Source organism: Paramacrobiotus metropolitanus, unplaced genomic scaffold, assembly GCF_019649055.1.
Source record: "Paramacrobiotus metropolitanus isolate TYO unplaced genomic scaffold, Prichtersi_v1.0 Parri_scaffold0000026, whole genome shotgun sequence".
NCBI lineage: Eukaryota > Metazoa > Tardigrada > Eutardigrada > Parachela > Macrobiotidae > Paramacrobiotus > Paramacrobiotus metropolitanus.
Window position 1 is genome coordinate 978,699 of NW_026570246.1, and position 22,048 is coordinate 1,000,746.

General features: G+C 41.2%; 2 protein-coding genes across 2 annotated transcripts; both read right to left on the reverse strand.

Annotated features, from left to right (window-relative positions):
• Positions 1 to 450: 450 nt before the first annotated feature.
• Positions 451 to 9,097, reverse strand: LOC129587660 (activin receptor type-2B-like). Its single transcript, XM_055481490.1, has 6 exons — positions 8,502 to 9,097; positions 5,764 to 5,918; positions 5,022 to 5,690; positions 4,247 to 4,666; positions 2,852 to 3,124; positions 451 to 2,207 (listed from the first exon to the last, which is right to left on the reverse strand). The coding sequence occupies exons 1-6, from the start codon at positions 8,524 to 8,526 to the stop codon at positions 1,995 to 1,997; spliced, it is 1,755 nt and encodes a 584-aa protein (XP_055337465.1). The 5' UTR covers positions 8,527 to 9,097; the 3' UTR covers positions 451 to 1,994.
• A 5,536-nt stretch (positions 9,098 to 14,633) lies between these two features.
• Positions 14,634 to 17,299, reverse strand: LOC129587672 (uncharacterized). Its single transcript, XM_055481519.1, has 6 exons — positions 16,784 to 17,299; positions 16,519 to 16,698; positions 16,198 to 16,335; positions 15,907 to 16,020; positions 15,462 to 15,527; positions 14,634 to 15,129 (listed from the first exon to the last, which is right to left on the reverse strand). Exons 1-6 carry the CDS (start codon positions 16,863 to 16,865, stop codon positions 14,849 to 14,851), a joined length of 861 nt encoding a protein of 286 aa, XP_055337494.1. The 5' UTR covers positions 16,866 to 17,299; the 3' UTR covers positions 14,634 to 14,848.
• Between the last annotated feature and the right edge of the window lie 4,749 nt (positions 17,300 to 22,048).

Below are 22,048 nucleotides of genomic sequence, written 5' to 3' on the forward strand. Positions count from 1 at the left end.
CCCAATCACTTTCTTGCTTTACTCAAGTGTCCAGCAACTACGGTGTAATCTGTGAATGGTCGAAGTGTGGTCAAGTGAAGAGTTCTACAAATTTAACTTCAGCGAACATCGCAAGCCGATAAACTTGCCACACTCTTGTCACGAGATCCATCACTATCGTTTTTGGCTTCTAAGTTATTTTACCATGCCCTTCCGGTCTGGGTGACCCCGGTAGTGTATCCAGCTGTTGAGATGTGATTCATCGTTGTCGATAACGATCCGTTTGTTTTCTGCTCTGTAACATCGACTCGTTTTTCGTAAACGCGTACTTTGTCTTATCGATTCCCGTGATTTCTTATCTGATTTCTTAGCCCATCGTGAATTCAGCACAAAGTTAAAAGTGAAGCGATGATGATCTACGTATATGGATTGTTGAAATACTGCGAATCCATTTACGTTAATGAAAACAGATTCTCCAGAATGAATTTTATGTACAAATGTTCACTGAAGAAACATGATAACATAATCCCCAAAAATTCAAACCAACAGTTCGCCTGCAAACTATATCAATAATGTTAATATTCTTAAAAACTGCAAACAACATTAAAAATCAGATATGTGCGAATTCATTTCCCGACAAGAACATTCACCCCAGTTATTTGGCAAAAACAAATTTTTACAATCAGCTGATCAACATCCATACGGGCATTTCGGCAAAAGTGGTACCCGGTGCTTTCTTTACTTTTGCAACCAGAGAACTTTGGAAGCCGGTTTCACTAGCCGACCGCAAGGTTTCGGATTCATCGAAATAATTTTGAAGTTTCCAAAATTCTCCAGTGTAATTGATGTCCATTTTTTTGCAGACATAGTGGCCTTCGATCTCCACAAAAAGACCAGTCAGCAGCGGGCTTCTGGTATAGACGTAGTACAGCGAGACATCCAAAATCCAAATATAAGCAACCAAACATAAAATGTGGAGCGCAAAAGCGCATACGTCTAAGCCACTGCAAATGCTAAAAAAACAAGCTGAAACTGTAATATATTTAAAAATACAAACTGTACCGGGTATAGCATGAAATATCACTAATGTCATAAATTAGAAAAGTAAAATCAAAACGCAAGCATGCAATCAAAACGTCAAAAACAAAGCAATTAAAACTATGTAAAAATCAAGCTAAAAATGAACAAATATAAGTTAAAACTTGAAATAATTCAGATCTACGAACAAGCCTGTGTGTTCGTTAAACATTTGGACGCGTTGTCTGCCATTACGTAGTCATACTGGCCACGCAAAGGAACAGAAGAGGTATAAAAAATTCATTGGTAACATATACGGCACAAGAAGTCCGGACTTTGGTCAAGAGTTTCGACGTAATACAGGGGAATCCGTGTACGTTCTCCAACAATGTATCCAACCCAATGGACAAATAAAGATGTCAATACTTCCGATTGTCCAAAGATCACATCTCGCATCCCCCGCCGCATTCTCGTCTCCCTCTTTCAGCTCTTCATGTACAGTGAAATACACACTGTCCTTCACTTCGTACGGCAGCTCGTCAAAATACCGTGCCGGTTCATCAAACAGGCGGGACTGGGTCAGTTCGCAGTGAGTATAACCCAGTCAATCAGCTGTGTCATATAACGTACTGGGAGGCATCTCTGGTTCAGCATACTTGGATCTCTCCGCTCGACTTTTGTCAATCAAAAGATCGGCCACTGTTCAGAACGCTGGCCAATTACGATGACTTGGTGCTGTGTAGTTAATGTGTGCGTACGGTCTGCATCGCGGTCTGGCGCAGTCTGGTCCCACAAATTTGGGTCAATCAAGATTCACAAAAACAATATAAGGGAGAAACAGACAGCAAGAGAGAGATATACAGTGTGCATATAGATAAAAATGCCTTCTCCTCCTGTATACATTCCGGTTGAATACAAATCAATCACTCGGGTTCTGCAAAAAGTGCGCTTTCTCAATAATGCTCGCCATGATAATATTTTCTCCCCTTTCCCGGGTTTCATGCCACCACGGTGGTGTCCCGTAGGGGCGATGCGAGCGACGGTGATATTAATGACAGGTCGCTGTAGCGCGGCGGAAGTTCACCATCCGACGACGAACCGAGCAAGTGAGCAAACTGTCTCGCTCGATTCAATAAACACGATGCAGTGGGTCGCGCTTCCGGATCCGCATCCCAGCACTCCTCAATGGTGACGCATACTGGAGATGTTCTCTGTAAAACGTAACTTCATTAGCAATGTCATATTAAAATAATTTCGTAAACATATTTTTCGGATATCCATCGTTTGCGCTGCATCTGCCCTACCCGGAGCAAAAGCCGTATGTACATAAATTCCAGTCACACACCCAAACTAATTGTAAGGTCGTGTGCCACAGGCTCTTTTCATCACTTAACGATGCACTACGTTGCATTTTTGGTTTGACTAACAATAAGAGAATACTTGTATAATTTATTGATATTGAGTAAAAGATATCTTTATGCGCTCTCGTCGTAATTCACTAAACAAAGTTTGAAACCACAAGCTTCGTGTCGTTGTCCCTCGAACTGATAGTGATAACACATAATCAACTGCAAGGTTGAGAATTCGAATTTTTGTCACATAGAGGCATTGTATTGGGAACCCATGGCACCAGTTTATCTCTGCACATGGTGTCACACTGGTTGATTATCTCGATGCGCTCCTTCGCAAATTCCTAGTAGGATAGCGTGAATGCAAAGCAAACAAAAATGTGTAGGAAATTACGCAACTCAGGCAGAAACACCGCTATCGGTCATGTGTGTTTCATTTCCCGAAACCGATCGATAATACACTACGCGGAGTTTAATCAATACTCTACAAACATATGTTCACCTACCGAATCCTTCCGCCATGATTCCTTAAGCACCGGCCGTACGCGCTTATGAACCACAGAGCCCTGAACAGCTTCATTGGTCGGACTAATTCCCAGTTCGTCTTCGAACGGCAGCTTGTATATTCCGACTTGCTCATTTGGAGTGAATCGGGTTCGCGATAAAATTTCCCACATCACCAAACCGCATGCATAAATATCGACGCGTAGGAATGATGCAACATTCAGCGAAATGGCGCCTTCCAACAACTCCGGTGCCATATAGCGTCGCGTGCCAACCTGCAAGACCGCGAACTTTATTTTTCACGGAGACCGATATTTTAACACACAGAATTACCACGAAGAACACATCAGACTAGCCTATGCAAATTTTTTCTACAACCCAAAACATTCTAGCATACATAACCAAAAACATTCCATTAAATTGCTTCAAGTAAATTATCATACCAGACTTTTTAAATTTCGTCTGGCTCACAAAACCAAATTATGGTAAAGGTCAAGTTATCTTATTTAAGTGTGTAGTGGTCACCCACCAACTCATTATATTAATCATAATAACACAAATTTCAAATTAAATCAGATAAAGAATTTGGCATTCTTTTCATTTAAAGTTACCAAATAAAACAATTGTTATAAATATGCATTAAAAAAAACCGTCATTAAATTCTACACAGTAATTACTTGTATTAACCTGGTAAGTACAAGCAGCGGACTCATTTTGCCCTACATCTGTAAGCACGATTTTCAATGACTTTCGTAAACAGTTCACAGACGCAGTACATTTCTTCGATCCTTTCTTGCCACAGCCCTGCACAAAGGTAGTTCAAAATTTACGATGCAGAGTAATTTAGTGAACCTGTTCCAGTATGTCTTGACACAAAGTCGTTATCGTCGCTCATTCTGCAGCCTGAAGGCGGTTTTCTGACAGGTATTTACAAAAATCCATAAGTGCTTTTGACTTCATCTTGTTATAAAACTGCATTTAACTTTGCTTATGAATTATATTGGTCAAGCCAAATATCCAAAAATAAAGATAATTATTAATGCAGTAACATGATTAACGTGAAAAGACCTATGCCCCAGGGAAACGTAATCCGCAGTCACGGTTCAATGGGCAGTGAAAAGAAAATATCAATATTTCTCGTTAAAAATAAGATGCCGAGAAAAGCTACCTATACAGCGTCATCCGAATCAACGTTCCAATCGTGTGACTACATATCGGTGCTTTACCGGCAGTTTCACCGCACTCTGAGCAATGCTCTAATACAAACTTTCAAAACCTATCAGCCGTGAAACCTCATTCAGCATTCCACACTCATAGTACGCTAGTTTTACGCCCATTTAAATCGTTGACGAGCGACGGTATTTTCTTACAGCCGAGCATCATCCGCCCTTCCTTACCTGTCCATGTTTATCGCCAATACGTTCGTTGGGCTCGAATGCACTGGCCAGCCCGAAATCGGCCAGGCAGGCGGTGAGGTCGCTCTTAATGAGCACATTAGTGGATTTGAAGTCCCGGTGCGCTATTGCCGGTTTCCCATCCGAATCGTGGAGAAATGCGATACCAGCTATCATACTACTCATAATCTTTTCCGCTTCATCCAAGCTCACCACACGACATTTGAGTACTTCCATAAGGGAGCCCAAGGGATGAAATTCGGTCACCAAGAGTAAGCGACCCAGATCAGACCCCGGATCACTCGACATCAGACAGCGCAGAATGCTGGGATGCGGAGACAGAAGAAACTTTTTATAAATGTTCACTTCATTGCTCCATGTTGACATTTCCGCGATAGGGGTCACTTTTACCGCGACAATAACCTGTCAAATCAGCTCGATTTATTCAGTGGCATAAATCGTCATTCACAATAAGAAACGTACTCCTATCAAACCACTGAAACTGGTTAAATAAACTGCAGACGGAAACAATAATACAATATATTTAAGCAGAATGTAGCAGACTTTTCATCAGCTGACAGTGTAAACGAATATGCCAATAACACATAAAGCAGTTAATTAACTAATAAACGGCCATCATTAAGCGCTCACTATTATGCAAAGAATGTCGGCGCAGTCAAAGATAGGTACATTAATCCGCGATCAGTGTCACAAAAATCATTCCGAATACCAAATTAATATTATTGTAAGTAATAATGGAAGGCACAATCATACATACCTCGTTAATTTTGCCTTTCCAGACTTCTCCGTATCTCCCTAAGGACTTCCGTTCCAGGTACTGGATCTTCTTTAGCAATGCGCAACCGTCTTGATCTTCGTACTCTTTGGCAATTAGTGGCGCCATCTGTAACGGACTTTCCAAGTCAACACCCGAGTTTTTGCCATCCCAAGGCGCCTGATTATGGTATCGGCGATGTATGCACACAAACAAAACTCCCAGCACGATGAGCGCGAACAAAATGCTGGCAATAATGACAATGACCACAAAAGAATCCAGAGTGGTGGCTTTCTCGACAGGACCATGCGGTAGTCGGCCGGCTGTAATCTCACCGGAACTGGAATTGTTGCTTTGATAACGATTAGGGTTTTCCGGCTCATTCAGCATTTGAAACGGTAGATCTGTTATACGCGATGCAGTCTGCAGTTCTTTATGCGGAAGGTATTCATGATATTTCATCTGATCCGACACATTGGTGGACTTATCGGGCGTCATGAACAGCTGCGAATTACAGCTGTTTCCCTCGCAGCAGCAGAAATAGTTTGGCCCTTCTTCCCTTTTGAAAGGGTTTACCCGAGGATTTTGCCGGCTGATACATCGTGACTGGTTACTGCAACTGTTATCACTCCAACATCCTTTCTTCAATACAATCATGCGCTCCACACCGTCCTACAGTGAATAAATTGTCAACTTTTCTATTCCTGTATTTCGGAAATACGAGTACACGAAAGAGTCAACTCACAATTTTCTGCAGTATCCAAAACGCGTAGCACATGGGTTCATCAATGCACACTTTCTGTTTGACGCGGCATTCTGTTTTATTGCGCTGGCATGGGACATCGTCGTAATGCTCGCAAATCAAGGCCAGGATCACCGGCGCAAAAAACAAGAAGGCGGCTACAAAAAAGGAAAAACTTTAATTTTAACTTGTAAAAAGGCAAGAAACTGTGAAAAACTGAAATTTTCAGTTCATGTTGTCAAACAAGTATCAATGCATCATACAGCGCTACACAAAAATGTTTATTATGCTGAGAGGTAATAATGTATTTGTAATTACAATCATACTTGCAAATAGACTATTCAGCAGTTCTAATATCTAATGCCGTGTGAAGGAAATTGTATTTTTCCCGTCAGCATAATGCATTCCGTTTTAAAATAAACAGTAATGACAACACTTGCCATTACTGTACCTATTCACTGGTAGTTTGTAACTTTGTGCGTCATCTTTGTGAAAGTTCATTTCGGCAAAATCAATCTTACGACCACAACTACGTAAGGAAACTGTGGGCCTGGAAATGGAAGCCTACCCTAGTTTCAGTAGATTGTATGACTGGCAAAGCTTCAAAATTGCTACAAACCGCAAAACGGCACAAAAAACATACATTTTCAAGCAAACTTTCTCAAGCCAGCTGCAGCCAAACAACTTTCGTCATGAGAACACAGTATCGGCTGCTTTTTTGGCTTTTATTTATCCTGCTATGAATCTCATGACTGTTATTAAAAGTATATGTGCTCTTGTATGACAGCATATCTATAGAGCACAGATTCTGTAAACGTTTTAGTCGTGGACGCAACAGAATATTTCCTTTAATTCGCTTATGTAAAAATACTAGCACACAAAAAGTCAGTTCTAAGCGTTTTTAATGGGGATCAGAAAAAATGATGCCTGCACAAGCCTCCAAGAAGTGAAACATTCCCACGTTGAAAATACAAATGCAGTATTTATGTACAGTATAGCAAAGTAGTGATTTAACAGAGGTACATTGAATGTGCCTATGTTAAATCAACCAAAGCTAAAAAATGCCGGTACGTAGTGAAGTACCTGGAGTGCCAAAGCAGTGCCGTTAGTTTTTCGCAAAATAAAGTTTATGGAAAAACTATTCGACATGCCATTGCAATTACTACTGTTTGTGGTCAGTGCGTACTGACTATGCATCTGTAACGTCCATCTGGGAAAGAATGAACAAAATATCTTGATTTACCAGGAACTCTTAGCTGCTGACGTACAACAACGTACTGTAACGTATTATTTAATGGCGCAAATTTTAACATGCATGAAATGAAACAGATACAGTACTTAAGAAGTTTGTGTAAAATACTCATTAATTCTTTATGGGTGCCCCGGTGTCATTATACAGCACTTGTATATCGTGATACACTGACCATGAGGTTTGCTTATGGCACAACCGCACACGAACTCAGAATTCAGAGGGCGGCACTCTTCATTTCTGCATCGCCGTAAGATATCGAAAGTGGAAAGTCGAATCATCAACGGAAGTTCGACACTGCGTTTATACTTTATAGCGTACACTTACGGTATGTACCGTAGAACTTTTACTATCTGAACTTATCACGATCAAGCCAGCATTCGCGGTTAGATGTCGCGGACGTGCAGCGGATTGCAACGTACGGTGTGGTCGTGTGGACCTGTCGTAGTGTCGTATTAGCGGATCAGCAGCGATCGTTCCGATTGATCTCCGCGTCTACTACTACCAACTGTTGGAGGCACACGCAGAAAAAAGATGGCGCACATGCTATGAAAAAACTGCCGATACTCTAGACAAGAGTGGGAAGCCGCTTATGCAACCAGTGATCTGATAAAATCATCTACACACATAATCCGATCCGTATCGTAATTTTTTCAGGAGGAAGTGCAAACGAATGCATATTAATCTATGATTCTATGGTACAGGAGTCATCTCCGAGATTCTTACCAGAACAGAAAATCAGCGGCTGAAATTCTGTTAGAACTAACTTAAAGTTAAAGGCGAAAACTTAATTTTTTTATCAGAATAATGCAGTACGACTGTACGAAAAATCATATAATATTGCAATTGCACGAATGACGAATGAAAATTCATGATAGCAATGCCAGATTCACAAATTTTGCTCTTTGTACCACACTCTGTTTACCAAATTTCGAATTTTCTGAAATACGAAACAACTGGTTGTAGAAGGGTCATCGTTTAAAAAAAAAATAAACAGCGGCAGTATCCGGCCATGATGTTTTCTTAAAATGTAAAGGACGTGTTATTTTTTGTTACAGTATATCTGTACTCTGTATTAGTTAACTTTGGTTCCATTAAAATCCTGAACGCATACCCACATACCGAATAAACATTAGGCCAAACACTTAACAAATCAACTCACTATAGTGACTATACTGTACTCAAATTCTAACATAGAAGGCTCAAAGAGTAACAAAATGCGAAATTACAAACCGTGTCTAGGTTAAATAATTAAGGGTCTCTTGTAACTGTTCACGCATGTAATTTCCTGTACAACACTACGCTATTTCAACTACATATGACAGGGAGTGGTCAACTCAGCTGACTGACAAACCCACAATTACATGCTGTCAACAACCACTGCAATTCGTATACTTACCAAGCAGTATGTATACGATTCTATCATCTGTCCATTCCACAATAATCTATACGTCCTACACGAAAATACGCATGTACGTACAACCGCCTTTACCTGGAATAACCAACAATTTCGGCATAACTGATGGGATTATGAATAGTGGTTTGCTTGATTAAAAGTCCGTGAATAATTGCAAAGTATATCCAGTTTTAGTTTCTCCAAACAACTCCAAAAAGAATCTGGCATGCGCGATTCGAAAGTATTATTTTTAGTCAGGAGTCATCCTGGATACAACTGGCTCATTCAAACGATTGGTTTCCGAACCGATATGCATCACATCCACATGATAGTACATTTATCCAAAATTCAAGTATTAAAGTCCCCTTTTACGCAGCTGCGGTTACAATTTTCAGGTGGGTGCTTGCTTCTTTAAGCGATGACACAAACGCGATTCGGAGATAAGGCAAATAAATAGCTTACTGCTATGCGAATACGACGGAGCTGGATAGAGTTAAAACCACAACGGAAAACAGCTGGAGTAAAACAACAACGGATGATCATACACACGATTCGATTGCTTTCCAAATGTTAAACAAATGATCGACTTCGTTAAATGTTCAGTTTTATCTTTCCAAAACTGATTTAGAAGTTTGATTCCAAGAACGAATAAGGACCGTAGAACTTACAAATTACTCACCAATTTAATGTACTATCTATCACCCGACCCATGAGCAGATCATATTAGATGTCGTGGTGAGCCGTTGTGCTCGTTATCGCCCAGAGTCTTACCTAGACGTGCGCAGTGTGCTGCCGTAGTCCGCAATCGTTGAACCGGCACAAGCACTATGATACAAGTACAGTACTGCATGTACCGTATCTCATTTAAAAAAAATTAAGTCGGATATGTATGGAGAAGCGAACTGTTATCAGTTGTTAAATTTATGCAGCATTTGGCGCACCTGTTAATTCAATTATGATGGCCAATGATTTGACATAGATGTACGAAATCTGCTCATAAGCGTATAGATATGTATAGTATAGACTGGCGGCTGGCGCATACTATATAGATATGTAAAGCCTTTTAATATGCGCATTTGCAAAATGTGCGTTTCATAATGCTTGTCTCAATAATATTATGGTAAATCCTCGGTGCTGTTTACCACGAAGTACACTACGTTTCGTCTTTCGGTATAATAATAAGCGTAAAAAGTATAGAGATGTGGTGAGGGACTCTGTCTTACAGCAAATTTTTATTTAAATTGTCGTTGACAAGTTACCGGACAAGTGTTGAGTTACCGTATAATGTCCGTATTTCTGTTTAAAATTGTCACCTGAAGTTGGAATTTCAGAAAATAATGCCTAATGCGGATTGTGTCACCTACAATGCCGCATTGTGCTCAAATGAACAATGGAAGTCGACTGCATAAAGTCATACTGGTTTAGTATGACTTGAAAACTCTCCTTGTAACAAATTATGACCATCACAAATTTACATGTTACAGCGTTTATAGCTAACCCGTGGCCGTAACTGGTTCGTGGGTAATGCAGCTACGTGCGGTACAACAGTAGCAAATTTGCAATAATTACTATATTTATTGCAAACGATTTACTACTGCCTTTGCTTCTGACGGCATGCCATACGCCAAGGCCATAATATTTTGTTGCACCCTGCACGAAATCAGAGTTCATACGGCAGTATTTTGTTTTGCTTTGCACTCTGCAGCGAAAGCTCACAATCAGCCGCTCAGCCATCTCCATTGCAGTCAAGGAAGACCGGCTCGCATGGGTACAAGTTTCCGATGCTACGTAGAGTGATGGTATTAAACGGCCGCTCTGACGAATATAGTAGTAAATTCGTTCCGCATTTGGCGACGGCACTGAAACTAGCCTTGCGGTACTTAAGCGTGCGGATCATAAAATAGAAAAATGCTGATGTCGCCCGCTGCGCTGCCAACTTGATTCTGGCTCACATGACTCTGACGTGTCTCACTCAACCTTGAGTATCCGCAGAAAAGATGGCTGACTTGTCCGGAAAAATAGGCGTGGTTTAATGACCTCGAGCAGCTCGCAGATGCTTCCCGCCACGGGTTACTGCAAACTGCCGCTAAAACTTTCTAGTTAGTAGCGCTGAGTCGCTGACTACGCAAAATGAGGCCCCAGCCTTTGCTCAGTTTAATTATAATTACTTACAGTATTCTTAACAAAAAAAGATCCGGAAGACTAAAAGGTATGAAACTAATGAAAGAATAGATGGCATTGCACCATAGGTATACTATAATCATAATGATATACTTGAACGTGCCGTTTGAGGTTTGATACCGGAAACCAGTGCAACAGCAATTCAAAAAGAAAAGTTTCTTATTTCTTGAATTCAGCGGAGCTTCTGAGAAAACAGTGCGAGCGAACGTTGCAAAATTTTCCGGGCTACTATTTTCAACGGTGCTATCGAGCACTCAGTTTTACCGACTGCAAGCTAAGATTTAAGAATTCAAACCAATTTTGTTGCTGCTGCTTAACAGCTTTGCAATACTGCGTATCTGCAAAATCATAGATAAAATTTATGAGATAATGAACGTAGATCAGCAATAAGTTTTCTTTGCTCTAGTGTCGTTGGTTAAATAACGTTCGCCGGTGACAGCCAGGAACCGGCCGGCGGCTGGCGGAAATCAAGGTGGGTATCTAGTTCTACCCACCTTGCGGAATGGTACTACTACAGTAGACATTAGACACTACTAGAATATAGTACTACGAAGGAACACATTTTATTAATTTTCGAAATACAATACATGGGCAGTCACAAGTTTTCTATAAAAATTAAAGATTCGAATACCAACCAACCAACTATATCTACGCAAATACAACGGGGAAACGCAATTTGTGTAATGGGTACGATCCCCGATCAGGATAGCATAGAGGAAGTGTTTCTTTTACAAATGCTAGTTTGTTCTGGTGCATAGTTTGTACTCGTACCATGATACTTATTAAAGGTACCAACTATCCGCCAACTACGGCCCAATCACAGAACATTTCGTCTAAGTTTCGTCGGCGACGCTGGTACTGTTCCCATGACAGATGCTGTACTTTTTTTTTACTACTAAGTACAATCAAGTATTGCACTTTTTTTTAAAAATACAACCTTTATTGCGACTCAGTCCCTATCCCGGCGCGCAAGCCCTGAATTGCCACCAGAACATGATGTATTCTAATAGCTGCGTTGACATGTATTTCATAATCCTATGCTTCCTTCTTCTTCCGCCTTACTGTCGCTTAGCCTCCCGGCATTAACCCAAAATATCCAGTAGTACCAGTTATTTATTCTAATTTTAATTTGATAAGATTTTCAACAAAATTTTCAAAAAATGGAGTAAAAGCCGAAGGGAAAGCATGTCTAGAGACTAAACCGGAAATCTGGCCGGTTCTTTCTTGCAGCTGTACATTTGTACAATTATTGTTTTATTACAATCGCAATATAAGGTAAAGTGTAACGGAACAGTTTGCTACGATAACAAAATCGAAAAACATGAAATCGGACACCAAATTAAAATATCATCGTTGCCGACCGTGCGGAGGACGACCGACGAGGCATTTTTTTAAGGCATTTCATATTTCGTGGTCTCAACACCTCGTTTTCGGCAATCTAAACTTGCAGGTCTCCCAAAACTTTTGCTAATACGAAATGTACATAATGAACCCCAACTCCCTAAGATTTTAATTATTGTTTAATTGGTTTCCTTCATGTTTAACAACGACGATTATACTACTCCCTAAGTTGTTATCCAGATCACAGATGAGCGTCTGCTTACTTGCGCCATGGGATACCTCGAAGTCGCACAAAAAGGGCTAAGAAGGTGACTGATGGTTTACATATCTTTCGGCAGTGCAACTTCATGCCGGTTGAGGATCACGAAAATCTGGAACCGTTGATGGTCTCAAATTCTATTCTCTCCACAAAAGGCTTAATTCTCTCAAAATCTCGAACGCTGTTCTGGCAACATGCCTCAATTCCGAGCCAGTTAAAACATTAGGTAAATAAATGTCTATGTCATTTGATGGTCGTTTCTCTGCCGCTTTGCTTTTTGCATTTCTTTATCGGTCAATTCTGGTTTAGTGAACATGACCTGGAACTGAATGTGGCCGTGAACACAAACGAACAAACGTTCACAAAATTAATATGTTGAAGGTAATATATATATATATTCACAATGTTCAAGTTTTAACTACAGGTATAACGCGGGACCGGCTTCAGAAACAATGAAGCGGTTTCGCATTTTCTGTTGTGCACATGCAATGATGCAATAACTTAACGTGAAGTGGCTAGCGAATTTTCAAAATAATTCCCAAAAAGTACCATATAGCTCATCTTATAGAGCATGTTTTTTACTAAGTACATAACGCGATAATTGTAATGAGCATATCATTTTTAGGTAGTATGTACACATGGTGTTATGTCGGGCATCGGGACGGTGTCCACATGTACCTCACCCCATGCATGCCAAACACTTTCCTCGATCTTCCCTGCATGCCTTCCGTCGCAACTGCGTTCGGAAGTACAGTATGTAAGGTTCCTCCGAATTTCGCTCTAGCATGCCGGCCGAGAAACACATCCGCGGCATATGACATGTTAATAACTTAATTCCTCATGGCGTGGACGTCGCCCACGCCGTGGGGAACGCCACGAAACGGAGCTATCACGACCTTGCCGTGTGCGACAGGCCGTGTCGCCGTGATGACCTTACGCTGGACTTCAAACTGGTGGTACCGCATACCCACCGCCGTATGCGCAGCGCTCTTGCTGCGGCTTTTACCACCTTTACGAAGTACTCCACTGTAAGTTCTGTTGACCACTTCGAGAAACATGCATTCGTGTAGCCAGTGCGTAATTGAGCACACTTACTGTAGCTTACTACACTATTGTAGTTGCATCTATAAACTTTGAGAACTTCCGGCAGTAAAATGCAGTAACATCAGAGCATTAAATTTTGTTTGTTTATTTTTGTTTATTTAGTAAAACCGGTCCAGTAAAGCAATCGTTTTTTATTTTAAAATGTTGCATGTGTGCAGAAGAAATTTTCTATGCCGAAATCTACTCTAGTGTGCTCGCACTGTGCTATGCGTTTAAGAACTTACGTCAGTTATCATAATCTTGAAATATGCATAAGTAATTTCAAAATTTTTACAGCACCAGTACCTTGTGTGATCTCGAGGGTTTGCGTCGTACCAGTCTGCCCGTGAGCACTGGGTTCTACAATAGTTTAAGGTATAAATTTCAATACTGGACAGCAGATGTGCCGACAGCGAGAAGTAAATGTAGTGAAGTTAAATCAACCGTACTTACAGTTAAGTACACAAAAAATCGATATTAGTACTACTCGAAACGCACTTTAAATGTGTTCTGTAAGATACAGAGCCGGGAGTTCTGTATAAGTGAATCTACCAATGGTACAGCGCTGAATCTTATAGAGCGTTACAGAGCAACGAGACCACGGTTTCTAAAAGCGCCCAGTTACCGTAGTTGAATTGGTCAACGATTTATTCATTTTTCACAACAATTTTGTGCTAGTTTCCTTTCTGTTTTTCTGCGATCTGAAGTTTTGTTAAGTTAAGAAATCAAACGACTGGTGAAAAAGCGAAAGGCCATATTGCATGTAAAGTACGCTGAGGTATTCCTCGCGCTGACGGCTATGGCGAAGTTGCTTGTTGCCACGATACAAATTGAAACATGCACAGTCGGAGGCAGCTAAAATCAGTGAACAAAGCAGAACTGGAATGTTGATTCGATAGAAAAAATTAAACTCCCGTTAATTACATCCTCAAAACTTGAAAATTAAAAATAGGACTTACTCCGACTTAGACGTACAGCGGACTGTGCATCCACATCAAAAATAAGTTTGGCCTAGCAAGAATGCGAGTTCTGTATCGTAACGGAGCCAGGAGAGTTCCTTTTAGATACAGAACACTTTAACTCGGCCGTCCAATCAGAGGTAGGGGGGTGTGATCGAAAAATTACAGAACTTCCGGCTCTGTATCGTACAGAACGCATTTAAAGTGCCTTTCGAGTCTAGCTATTACAAATGAATTTAAATAGTCGAGAATCGAACGGGTCAGATGAACATCAGCTAATTCACTATTGCAGTAGTTATTTATTAGCCCTGAGACGCTACCCTAGCTGTTGAATATTATCTTGCGCGGAAGTTCGGAACATTGCTGTGCTTTACATTGGGTTGCTCACAAGTCACAGTCTCGGAATTTAAAATTCTGCTGTCTTTTATGTGCGAAAACCATTAGAACAAAAACATGGAATCGTACATGGAAACTCGTACATTTCATCTCGCAGTAAACATATTATGGCAAATCATTGATACAATGTCATGGACATACAGGTAATCAGAAATCAAAACCACCCAAAACAACACAATGTCAGCAACAGTAAATAGGAATGTGGAAAGGCTGGCAAGTTTGCTTCAGTAGTATGTGGTATCGTGCCCGTCTTTTGCATGCCCTTTAACGTATATCGCTCTTCCAGGATGACGTACAGAACTAACTCCTCTCCGACACCGGATGACAGCAATATTCAAGATGAATATCAGAAGCGCTGCAAGGATTATCCAGACTGCATTCCCATGATATGCCAGGCCGCATGTTGTCCCTCCCCAGCCGATAACAATGACTGGAAGTATGTTGTACCGCAGGTGGCTGTAGTACATGCCAGCCCAGATGCAAAGCGTGGTCAAGGTACTCAAACCTAGTAAAAAACAAAATTGTACAGATTATACAAAAAAATTATACCATGCGGCTGCATCTTACTTTGTTTGCTTTTTAGCTACAGCTCTAATTACCCCTTGTGCATGCACAATTAACGATAAATTACTATACCTACATCTTACAGTTATCATAAAGTACAACCAAACGAAGCATTAATATATACAGCAAAGCAAAACAAAGCTTCCACTGAATACTCATAGAAAAAGTGTACGATTACTCCCAATATTTTGTTGTAAACATGGTAAGAACATTTTTAAGTATCAAACATGCCACAGGTCCAACCATTTCACAATAAATCTGTAGAGGGCTTACTTGCAATTGCGTTCCACACATATACGCCCTGGATTCCCGCAATGTCGGAGATCGGGACATATATCACTAAAGCAAATTATCAGCCATGAAAATGAAATCTGGTTCAAAACATCGATTGCTAATATATACCCGAGCGCTTGAATTAATAGTTTGCATACTGTACGTATTAACGACTGCAATGAGTCAACTGGAGATATAAACTAACGCTTTTTAACAGGCACACAAGTAGATTCCAAGAGGTAAAAAAGCATGTCTAATTCGGCAGTTTAACAATGCATGCACCAAATGCGTTCACTACTTAATTAAAGTAATTTAAAGAAGAAACGACGGTGTTGTTAAGAAAAACTACAACAGGCCCCTGTTCCACGTTATAAATTACAAATGTCTGATATCTCGCTATTTTCGCTATCGTTTCAAAAGGTAAATCTAAAATTTTTGCAGTTACCATTTACTAGCGTTGCGATCGCTGCGAAGAGGGCGAACAGTATAGCCAAGGAGAGAAATATGACTGTGGAGATCCAAAGCCAAAAACTGGGTTCACCTGGATGTTCTAAAATTCCTGGAAGGAAAAGAGCAAGATTGTCATCTGCATGGTCTGCTTTGTACGATATCTTACTAGGATCGCTTGGATCCAGGAAGCTTTTTCATAATTAAACAATCAGCAACATTCATTCTACGGAACGGTAAAGCTCAACAACACACACTGTTCACTGCATCAACTAACAAGTAAGTGTACCAGTAGCTTGAGATGTTTTTTCACAAAACTCCGCCAGGTTTATGCTGGCGTACGAGTTCGACTCCACATAATATAGATGGCCATCCCTTGGGTCAAAAGCGTCATAGCGGCAGATTCGTGTCGAGGCGTTACAGGTTACTATAAAAGATAAACGGTACAAAGTAGCCAAAATGTGCGTGCACAGATACGATGGCGGTGATATATAATTATCGTAACGGATGTTGTGCAGTCAGGCAAAACGCGCACACAACTTTTTACTTTACGAAAAAAATGGAAACATGATAATATGAACACCCACACAACGTTTACTAACACACTTACAATCTACAGAATGTTGCACCCGCAAGATATTTCCCGGTGGAACAAATTTCCCCTTGAAGAGTCCATGGCTGGCGTAGCCTGGTTCATCAGCACCGGCTCGGCTGGATTCAGGTGACGGGCTAGGCGACCTGTTCAGCTGCTGTATTTCCGCATAAACCCATTCGTCCGAGCTCATGGCACCTAATCAAGGCAGCGCCCGGACAACAGGAGATTTAGCAACAGCCAATTAATCGTTATAAGATGATGGGATTGTTGTTTCGATTACCGGCCAATAATCCGATGGCAGTTAGCGTTAGGAAAAACGCCAAAAGCAGAATAAGTCGGGATTTCCTTTCTTGTTTCTCCATTCTGACGATAATGAAGATTATTTATTCCCTCGCACAGCCGTGGAAAAGCAACCAGTATTAGGGATGCAGAAATGGGGAGTACTAAGCGTTACACAATTTTACACGCCAAACAGATTTAGGACAGCGCCAGCAGCTACGGTGTGCAACCGTAGCTACAGTGTCGAATTATTAAAAAGCCATAATAATCCGTCTCCGTGTGACTGGTCATCATCAGGTATGAGTCGCTGCCGCGATGATAGCATGCGTGAGATGCATCAAAATATGTGTTCGTATCGTATTATGCGTGTGTTACTTTGATCGCTGTAGAGGAAGTTTAGAAAGCTCGACCTCCTGTCCATTGTTGATGTGAGACACGTAATGCTGGCTGTGATGTGTAATGTAAAAACAGCTTGGTGGAGTATGACTGTGCCATCGAGAAGTAAATCATGAGGAAACGTTTAAACAGTACAAGTGGAAATATTTCGTGCGTTTACATTTCAGATATAAAGATAAACTATTCGTGAAGGAGGCGTTGACAGACTGCGAACTGGTCGGAGCGCGCTGAATGCAATCTTGTTCAGGAGATTAGATTATGATTTCTGCTGGCGTTTCAGCCACAGCTACTTCACCTGATGACAGCCTGCATTTTGCAGTTTGCATTTTACACACATAATAATTTCTTGATCACAGCACGTTGATGCCTGTCAGTTACATCATATCTGAAAATTAATTTTTTACGATTTGTAGTCGGTTTGACGAAGCTGAGTATGAGAACCACTAGAAAAAAGAAAATAAATCAGAGCACCGTCGTGGGATACGGATGAGGTTTTCACAGAATAAATAGAAAAAGCGGTGGTGCTGTTTGGGCTCGCGTGTCAGTCTCATGCCGGTTCGCAATTAAAACAGGCATCGGCTCTTAATAAGCCAGAATTTAGCTGCCTGTAGGATCGATGCTAATATTTACAATTAAAATTGAGAGCAGCGAGTCGCTGAATCCGGCTACATCTATTTGCGCCGTACTATGGAGTACAGGATATGCAAGCAGCCCGAACTCTGAAATATGGGTCTAAATTTCGAAAACAGCCAGTCACCGGCGCACCACAGGAGGACGAAAAAACAAGGAAAGCAAAAAGCCAAGCTTATTCCCAAAGTAGCGCGCGAAAACGGAACTGACATCAGATTTACAGAGCTGTAGCGAAGCCCTAACAATAGGTATTCAAAATACTTACAAAGCGCGTAGTTTGCAGCTTCAAATGCTCAGAAGCATAATTATAGTAATAGCTGACCTCTTCGCCCACAGCCATGGAGAAATTCTTCTCCCGATCCCCTTTAGGCTTTAGCCATATTTATGGAACTCTCCCCTCTCCCAAAAATTAAAGATCAATGATACGCCGTTCACAACAACAGCGCTCGCTTGACCGGCAGTACCGTAGGTCCGTAGTAGCCTATAAAACAACCATGTACAGTTTAATTGTTAGTAAAACATCACACTGCAGGTTCATACTCATACCTCATACTCACAGAATACGCTATATCACAGTCCGAAGCACAAATGCAAGATACGAGGGTACCTAATCAAGTCATGTCGTATATTTTTTATTTATTTACTGGTTCGCACAATTCACTTTATTTTCTCGAAATACTCTCCCTTGGCCTTAATACATTTTCTACATCTATCCCTCCACTCATCGAACATCGAAACAAAAAAACGGCGACCCAGAGAAGAGATGGCACTATCAAGATTTCCTTCGAGTTCTTCATCACTTCCAAACTTTTTTCCGCGAAGTTTATCTTTCAAAGTGGGGAATATTTTGAAATCGTGGGGGGCCAAATCAGGGCTGTAGGCAGGATGCGGGAGAATTTTCATACCAGACGCAGCTAAATAATTTTTTGTGTATTTTGAGGTGTGTGGACGGGCGTTATCGTGATGCCAAATCACATGGGTCGTTCCACTTTGGGGTCGTTTTTCTCGCATTTTCGCAAAGAAAGGTTCAAGTACATTTTCACAGTACCACGCAGAATTCACTGTAGTTTTAGGAGGTAGAGCTCGTTTGTGAATGATTCCGTTCCTGCCCGATACAAAGGCGTACATAACTTTCCAAGTACTTCGGGATCGCTTGACAATTGTCGGTCTTCCGCTTCCTTTGGTGATCCAAGTTTTATTTTGCTGCTTCCGTTTTGGTTCGTAGTATGCAAACCAACTTTCATCTTCAGTGTAGATTTCATACTGACGCTTGGATGATAAATCTTCTAGAATTAACTCGGCCAAATTCACACGCGAACGCTTCTGGGCAGAAGTCAGCAAATGAGGTACCCAACGCGACACTACTTTGCGCAAATTCAGATCAACACGCAAAATGCAGTCCACACTTGCCTCGTTAATCCCGGTTTCGTCCACTATCTCTCTAATAGATATATGGGGATCCTTCTCAACCAGGCGCTTAACGGTGGCAATCTTTTCCGGAGTCCTCGCTGAAACTGGTCTTCCCGATCGCCGATCATCGTCGAGATCAAATTTGTCCGCACGGAACCGCCAGAACCATCGCTCCACTGTGCGCAATGAAGGACACTGACTTTCAAACAGTAATTGCATTTCCGAATGGCATTCGGTTGCATTGAGTTTTTTTAAAAAATTTGCGTACATGATAGCGCGAAACCCATGTTTCGTCATGCGCGCCATTTTTAATAATGAATTAAGTTTTCACCCGAGTGAATGGCACGCTGACTCATGCTGACTGCCACCGAGAGTGGGCATTGACTCGGCCATCAGCCTACTGATACAGTTATGAATGCCCTATTTTTTAAAAATGATTTCATATTTTTATTTTCGTAAGTTATATGCGAACGACATTACTTGATTAGGTACCCTCGTACTCTAGAATCAATGTGAAATATCTCATATGGATTCTTGTAATATGTATGTTGTGGTTACTGACTTACTGCCATCCCATAATCCATGCTATAAACATTTAAAAGCTTACCTGAAGAAAATGTTGGACTCTTAGAGCGTAGTGCCGGAGTATTAGATAGGTCGCTCGGTACGCAAATTTCTCAGTACGAAATCACAGGAGTGAAGCAGTTCCAGTTTCAAACATCATCTTGATTCTACATGTTAATCTGGTAAAACTTTTAAAAGAGCAAAAGATTCAGTCTTAGAGATCAGCTAGCTAGAGTTGATAAAATACTAGCAAGGCTGCATGGGATTTGTGCTGCGATTCGTAATAATAATAGGAATACTAGTACGGTATTAGTATTGTATGTAACCTCAGAATAACCTTAGAATACAGGAGCAAACCGACTACAGTTAGGAGGCAGTCAGATGCCCTTGTGGGGGTCTTTCACCGTTTTGCGTACGCCTTTTTATTGCAAATGCACAACTTGCATAGTATACACACAGAGGCGTCGGCCAAGAGGCCCAGAGGCCGCGGCAGGCCTTTCAAGCTGACATGATATTTTTTTCGAATTACCAATTGACCCCTACCCGAGACAGAATGGAATTTTATAAAGTAGCTGCTTTCAAAGGCTGAGGCAACACTCCCTGCACTTGATGCCTTCACCCGGCTGGTGTTTTACATATTTATGGCTAAACATGTTTCTTGATGTTCTAAAGTACTGCGCCATATGTATGTATTGCCGCAACGTCATACTCCAGTGGTTGAGAGAAGGGACTACAAGAATTCCTTGCCTCAGACTTTAATTGCCCCCTATATCCATACGCTTGCTGTATGTACGACGCCGCCGCCGCTATAATATTATGTATCCTGGTAGATGTAATTTTTTAAACTGTAATAACAAAATTAATGAATTCGATTGTAACGTGACAGTGTAGCTGACTGTCCGCCATCCTGGTTACACTGTGACCATGCAGTGACCAGGATATGGGACAGTCAGCTACAAAGCGCCACAGACTCGAAGTCGCAAGTCACAACTTTTGTTGCAGAACGGCAGGTAGTTCCGTATTACGAGTACGAGAACATAATATAGATACGTGCCTCGTCCAACCCTCAAGGTAACATGCGGGTGCTGCTGCCTTTGCTGATAAAGAACCAAAGAACGGAGGTGTATTGTACTGCAGACACTCGCGCGCACCGGTGGGATCCCGTGTTGAGCTAGACGTGGGGTAAAATTAGTGCGAATTATAGCTGTTTCAGGTTTTTCAAGGGGAATACACATCAATAAAACTTAAGGAGTTTTGCCTGTTTGGATTTTATGGTCTAGACTTGGGCGCCTATTACGTGGTGACCTTAAAGCAGTTCCATTTACTAAATTGCAAGTCAAACAAATATTTGTCAAAACTCTGCACACTGAAAGCAAAACACGCATTAGGGGAAGCAAAACCAGCAAAACTTCACGGTGCACTAAGTCCGTATGTATATCGGTTGCAGGCGGTCTGAGAACAGAAAAACTATCTAAATTTGCTCCTAGTGGAGCTGTTCCCTGAACGGAGGCCGCGTTAACACATTGGATTTATATGCTGATCCGCTGGCATATGTAGATATTCCTATTCCGTAGATATACCTCGCCGGTTTCTTGCCGTAACGTCCTACCAATATTTGTTATATATACAACTAATCAGTCTGTTGTACCGCTACGCGGTTATTATGTGTGGTTCACAGAGGGAGAGGGGGAGTTTGCTTATACGTAAACAAATCCTCGTTAATCCAAGGAAAACCCTGTAAATCACAATTTTTGCCGATATTCCGTTGCCGTATTAACGATGTAAGTACAGTACTCTGCCGTGTCCACGCCACTAACCATAAGACATTAACAACATACGCAGCAAAAAAACCAAACAGAAAAACTTCGACGCATTTCATTAAAGAAAACAGTAATGCAAGGATGGTATGTGGACATGTGGTGTAAGGAAAACAATCCTGTCAGGCTGTCATCTGAACCTCTATGGATTGTTTACCCGTACAGACTGTAGGTACCACAGGTCCATAAAAATCAGATTGTTTTGAGCTTAAGAGTTGCCAGCTTGCCTGGACTGCGGCAAAGCTTTTTATTTTTTTTTCTGTTTATCAGTTGATATTGCTAATGCCTTATGGGACACTGCTGATTGGTGAGTACATAATATGGCAACGGAATATCGCCAAGAATTATGATTTACACTCACTTTACGCGTGCTCATTATAATAATTTATTGTGCAGTTGTATTGGTTGTATTGTCCTGTACACTTTCACTCACGAACAGTACGGCTTAC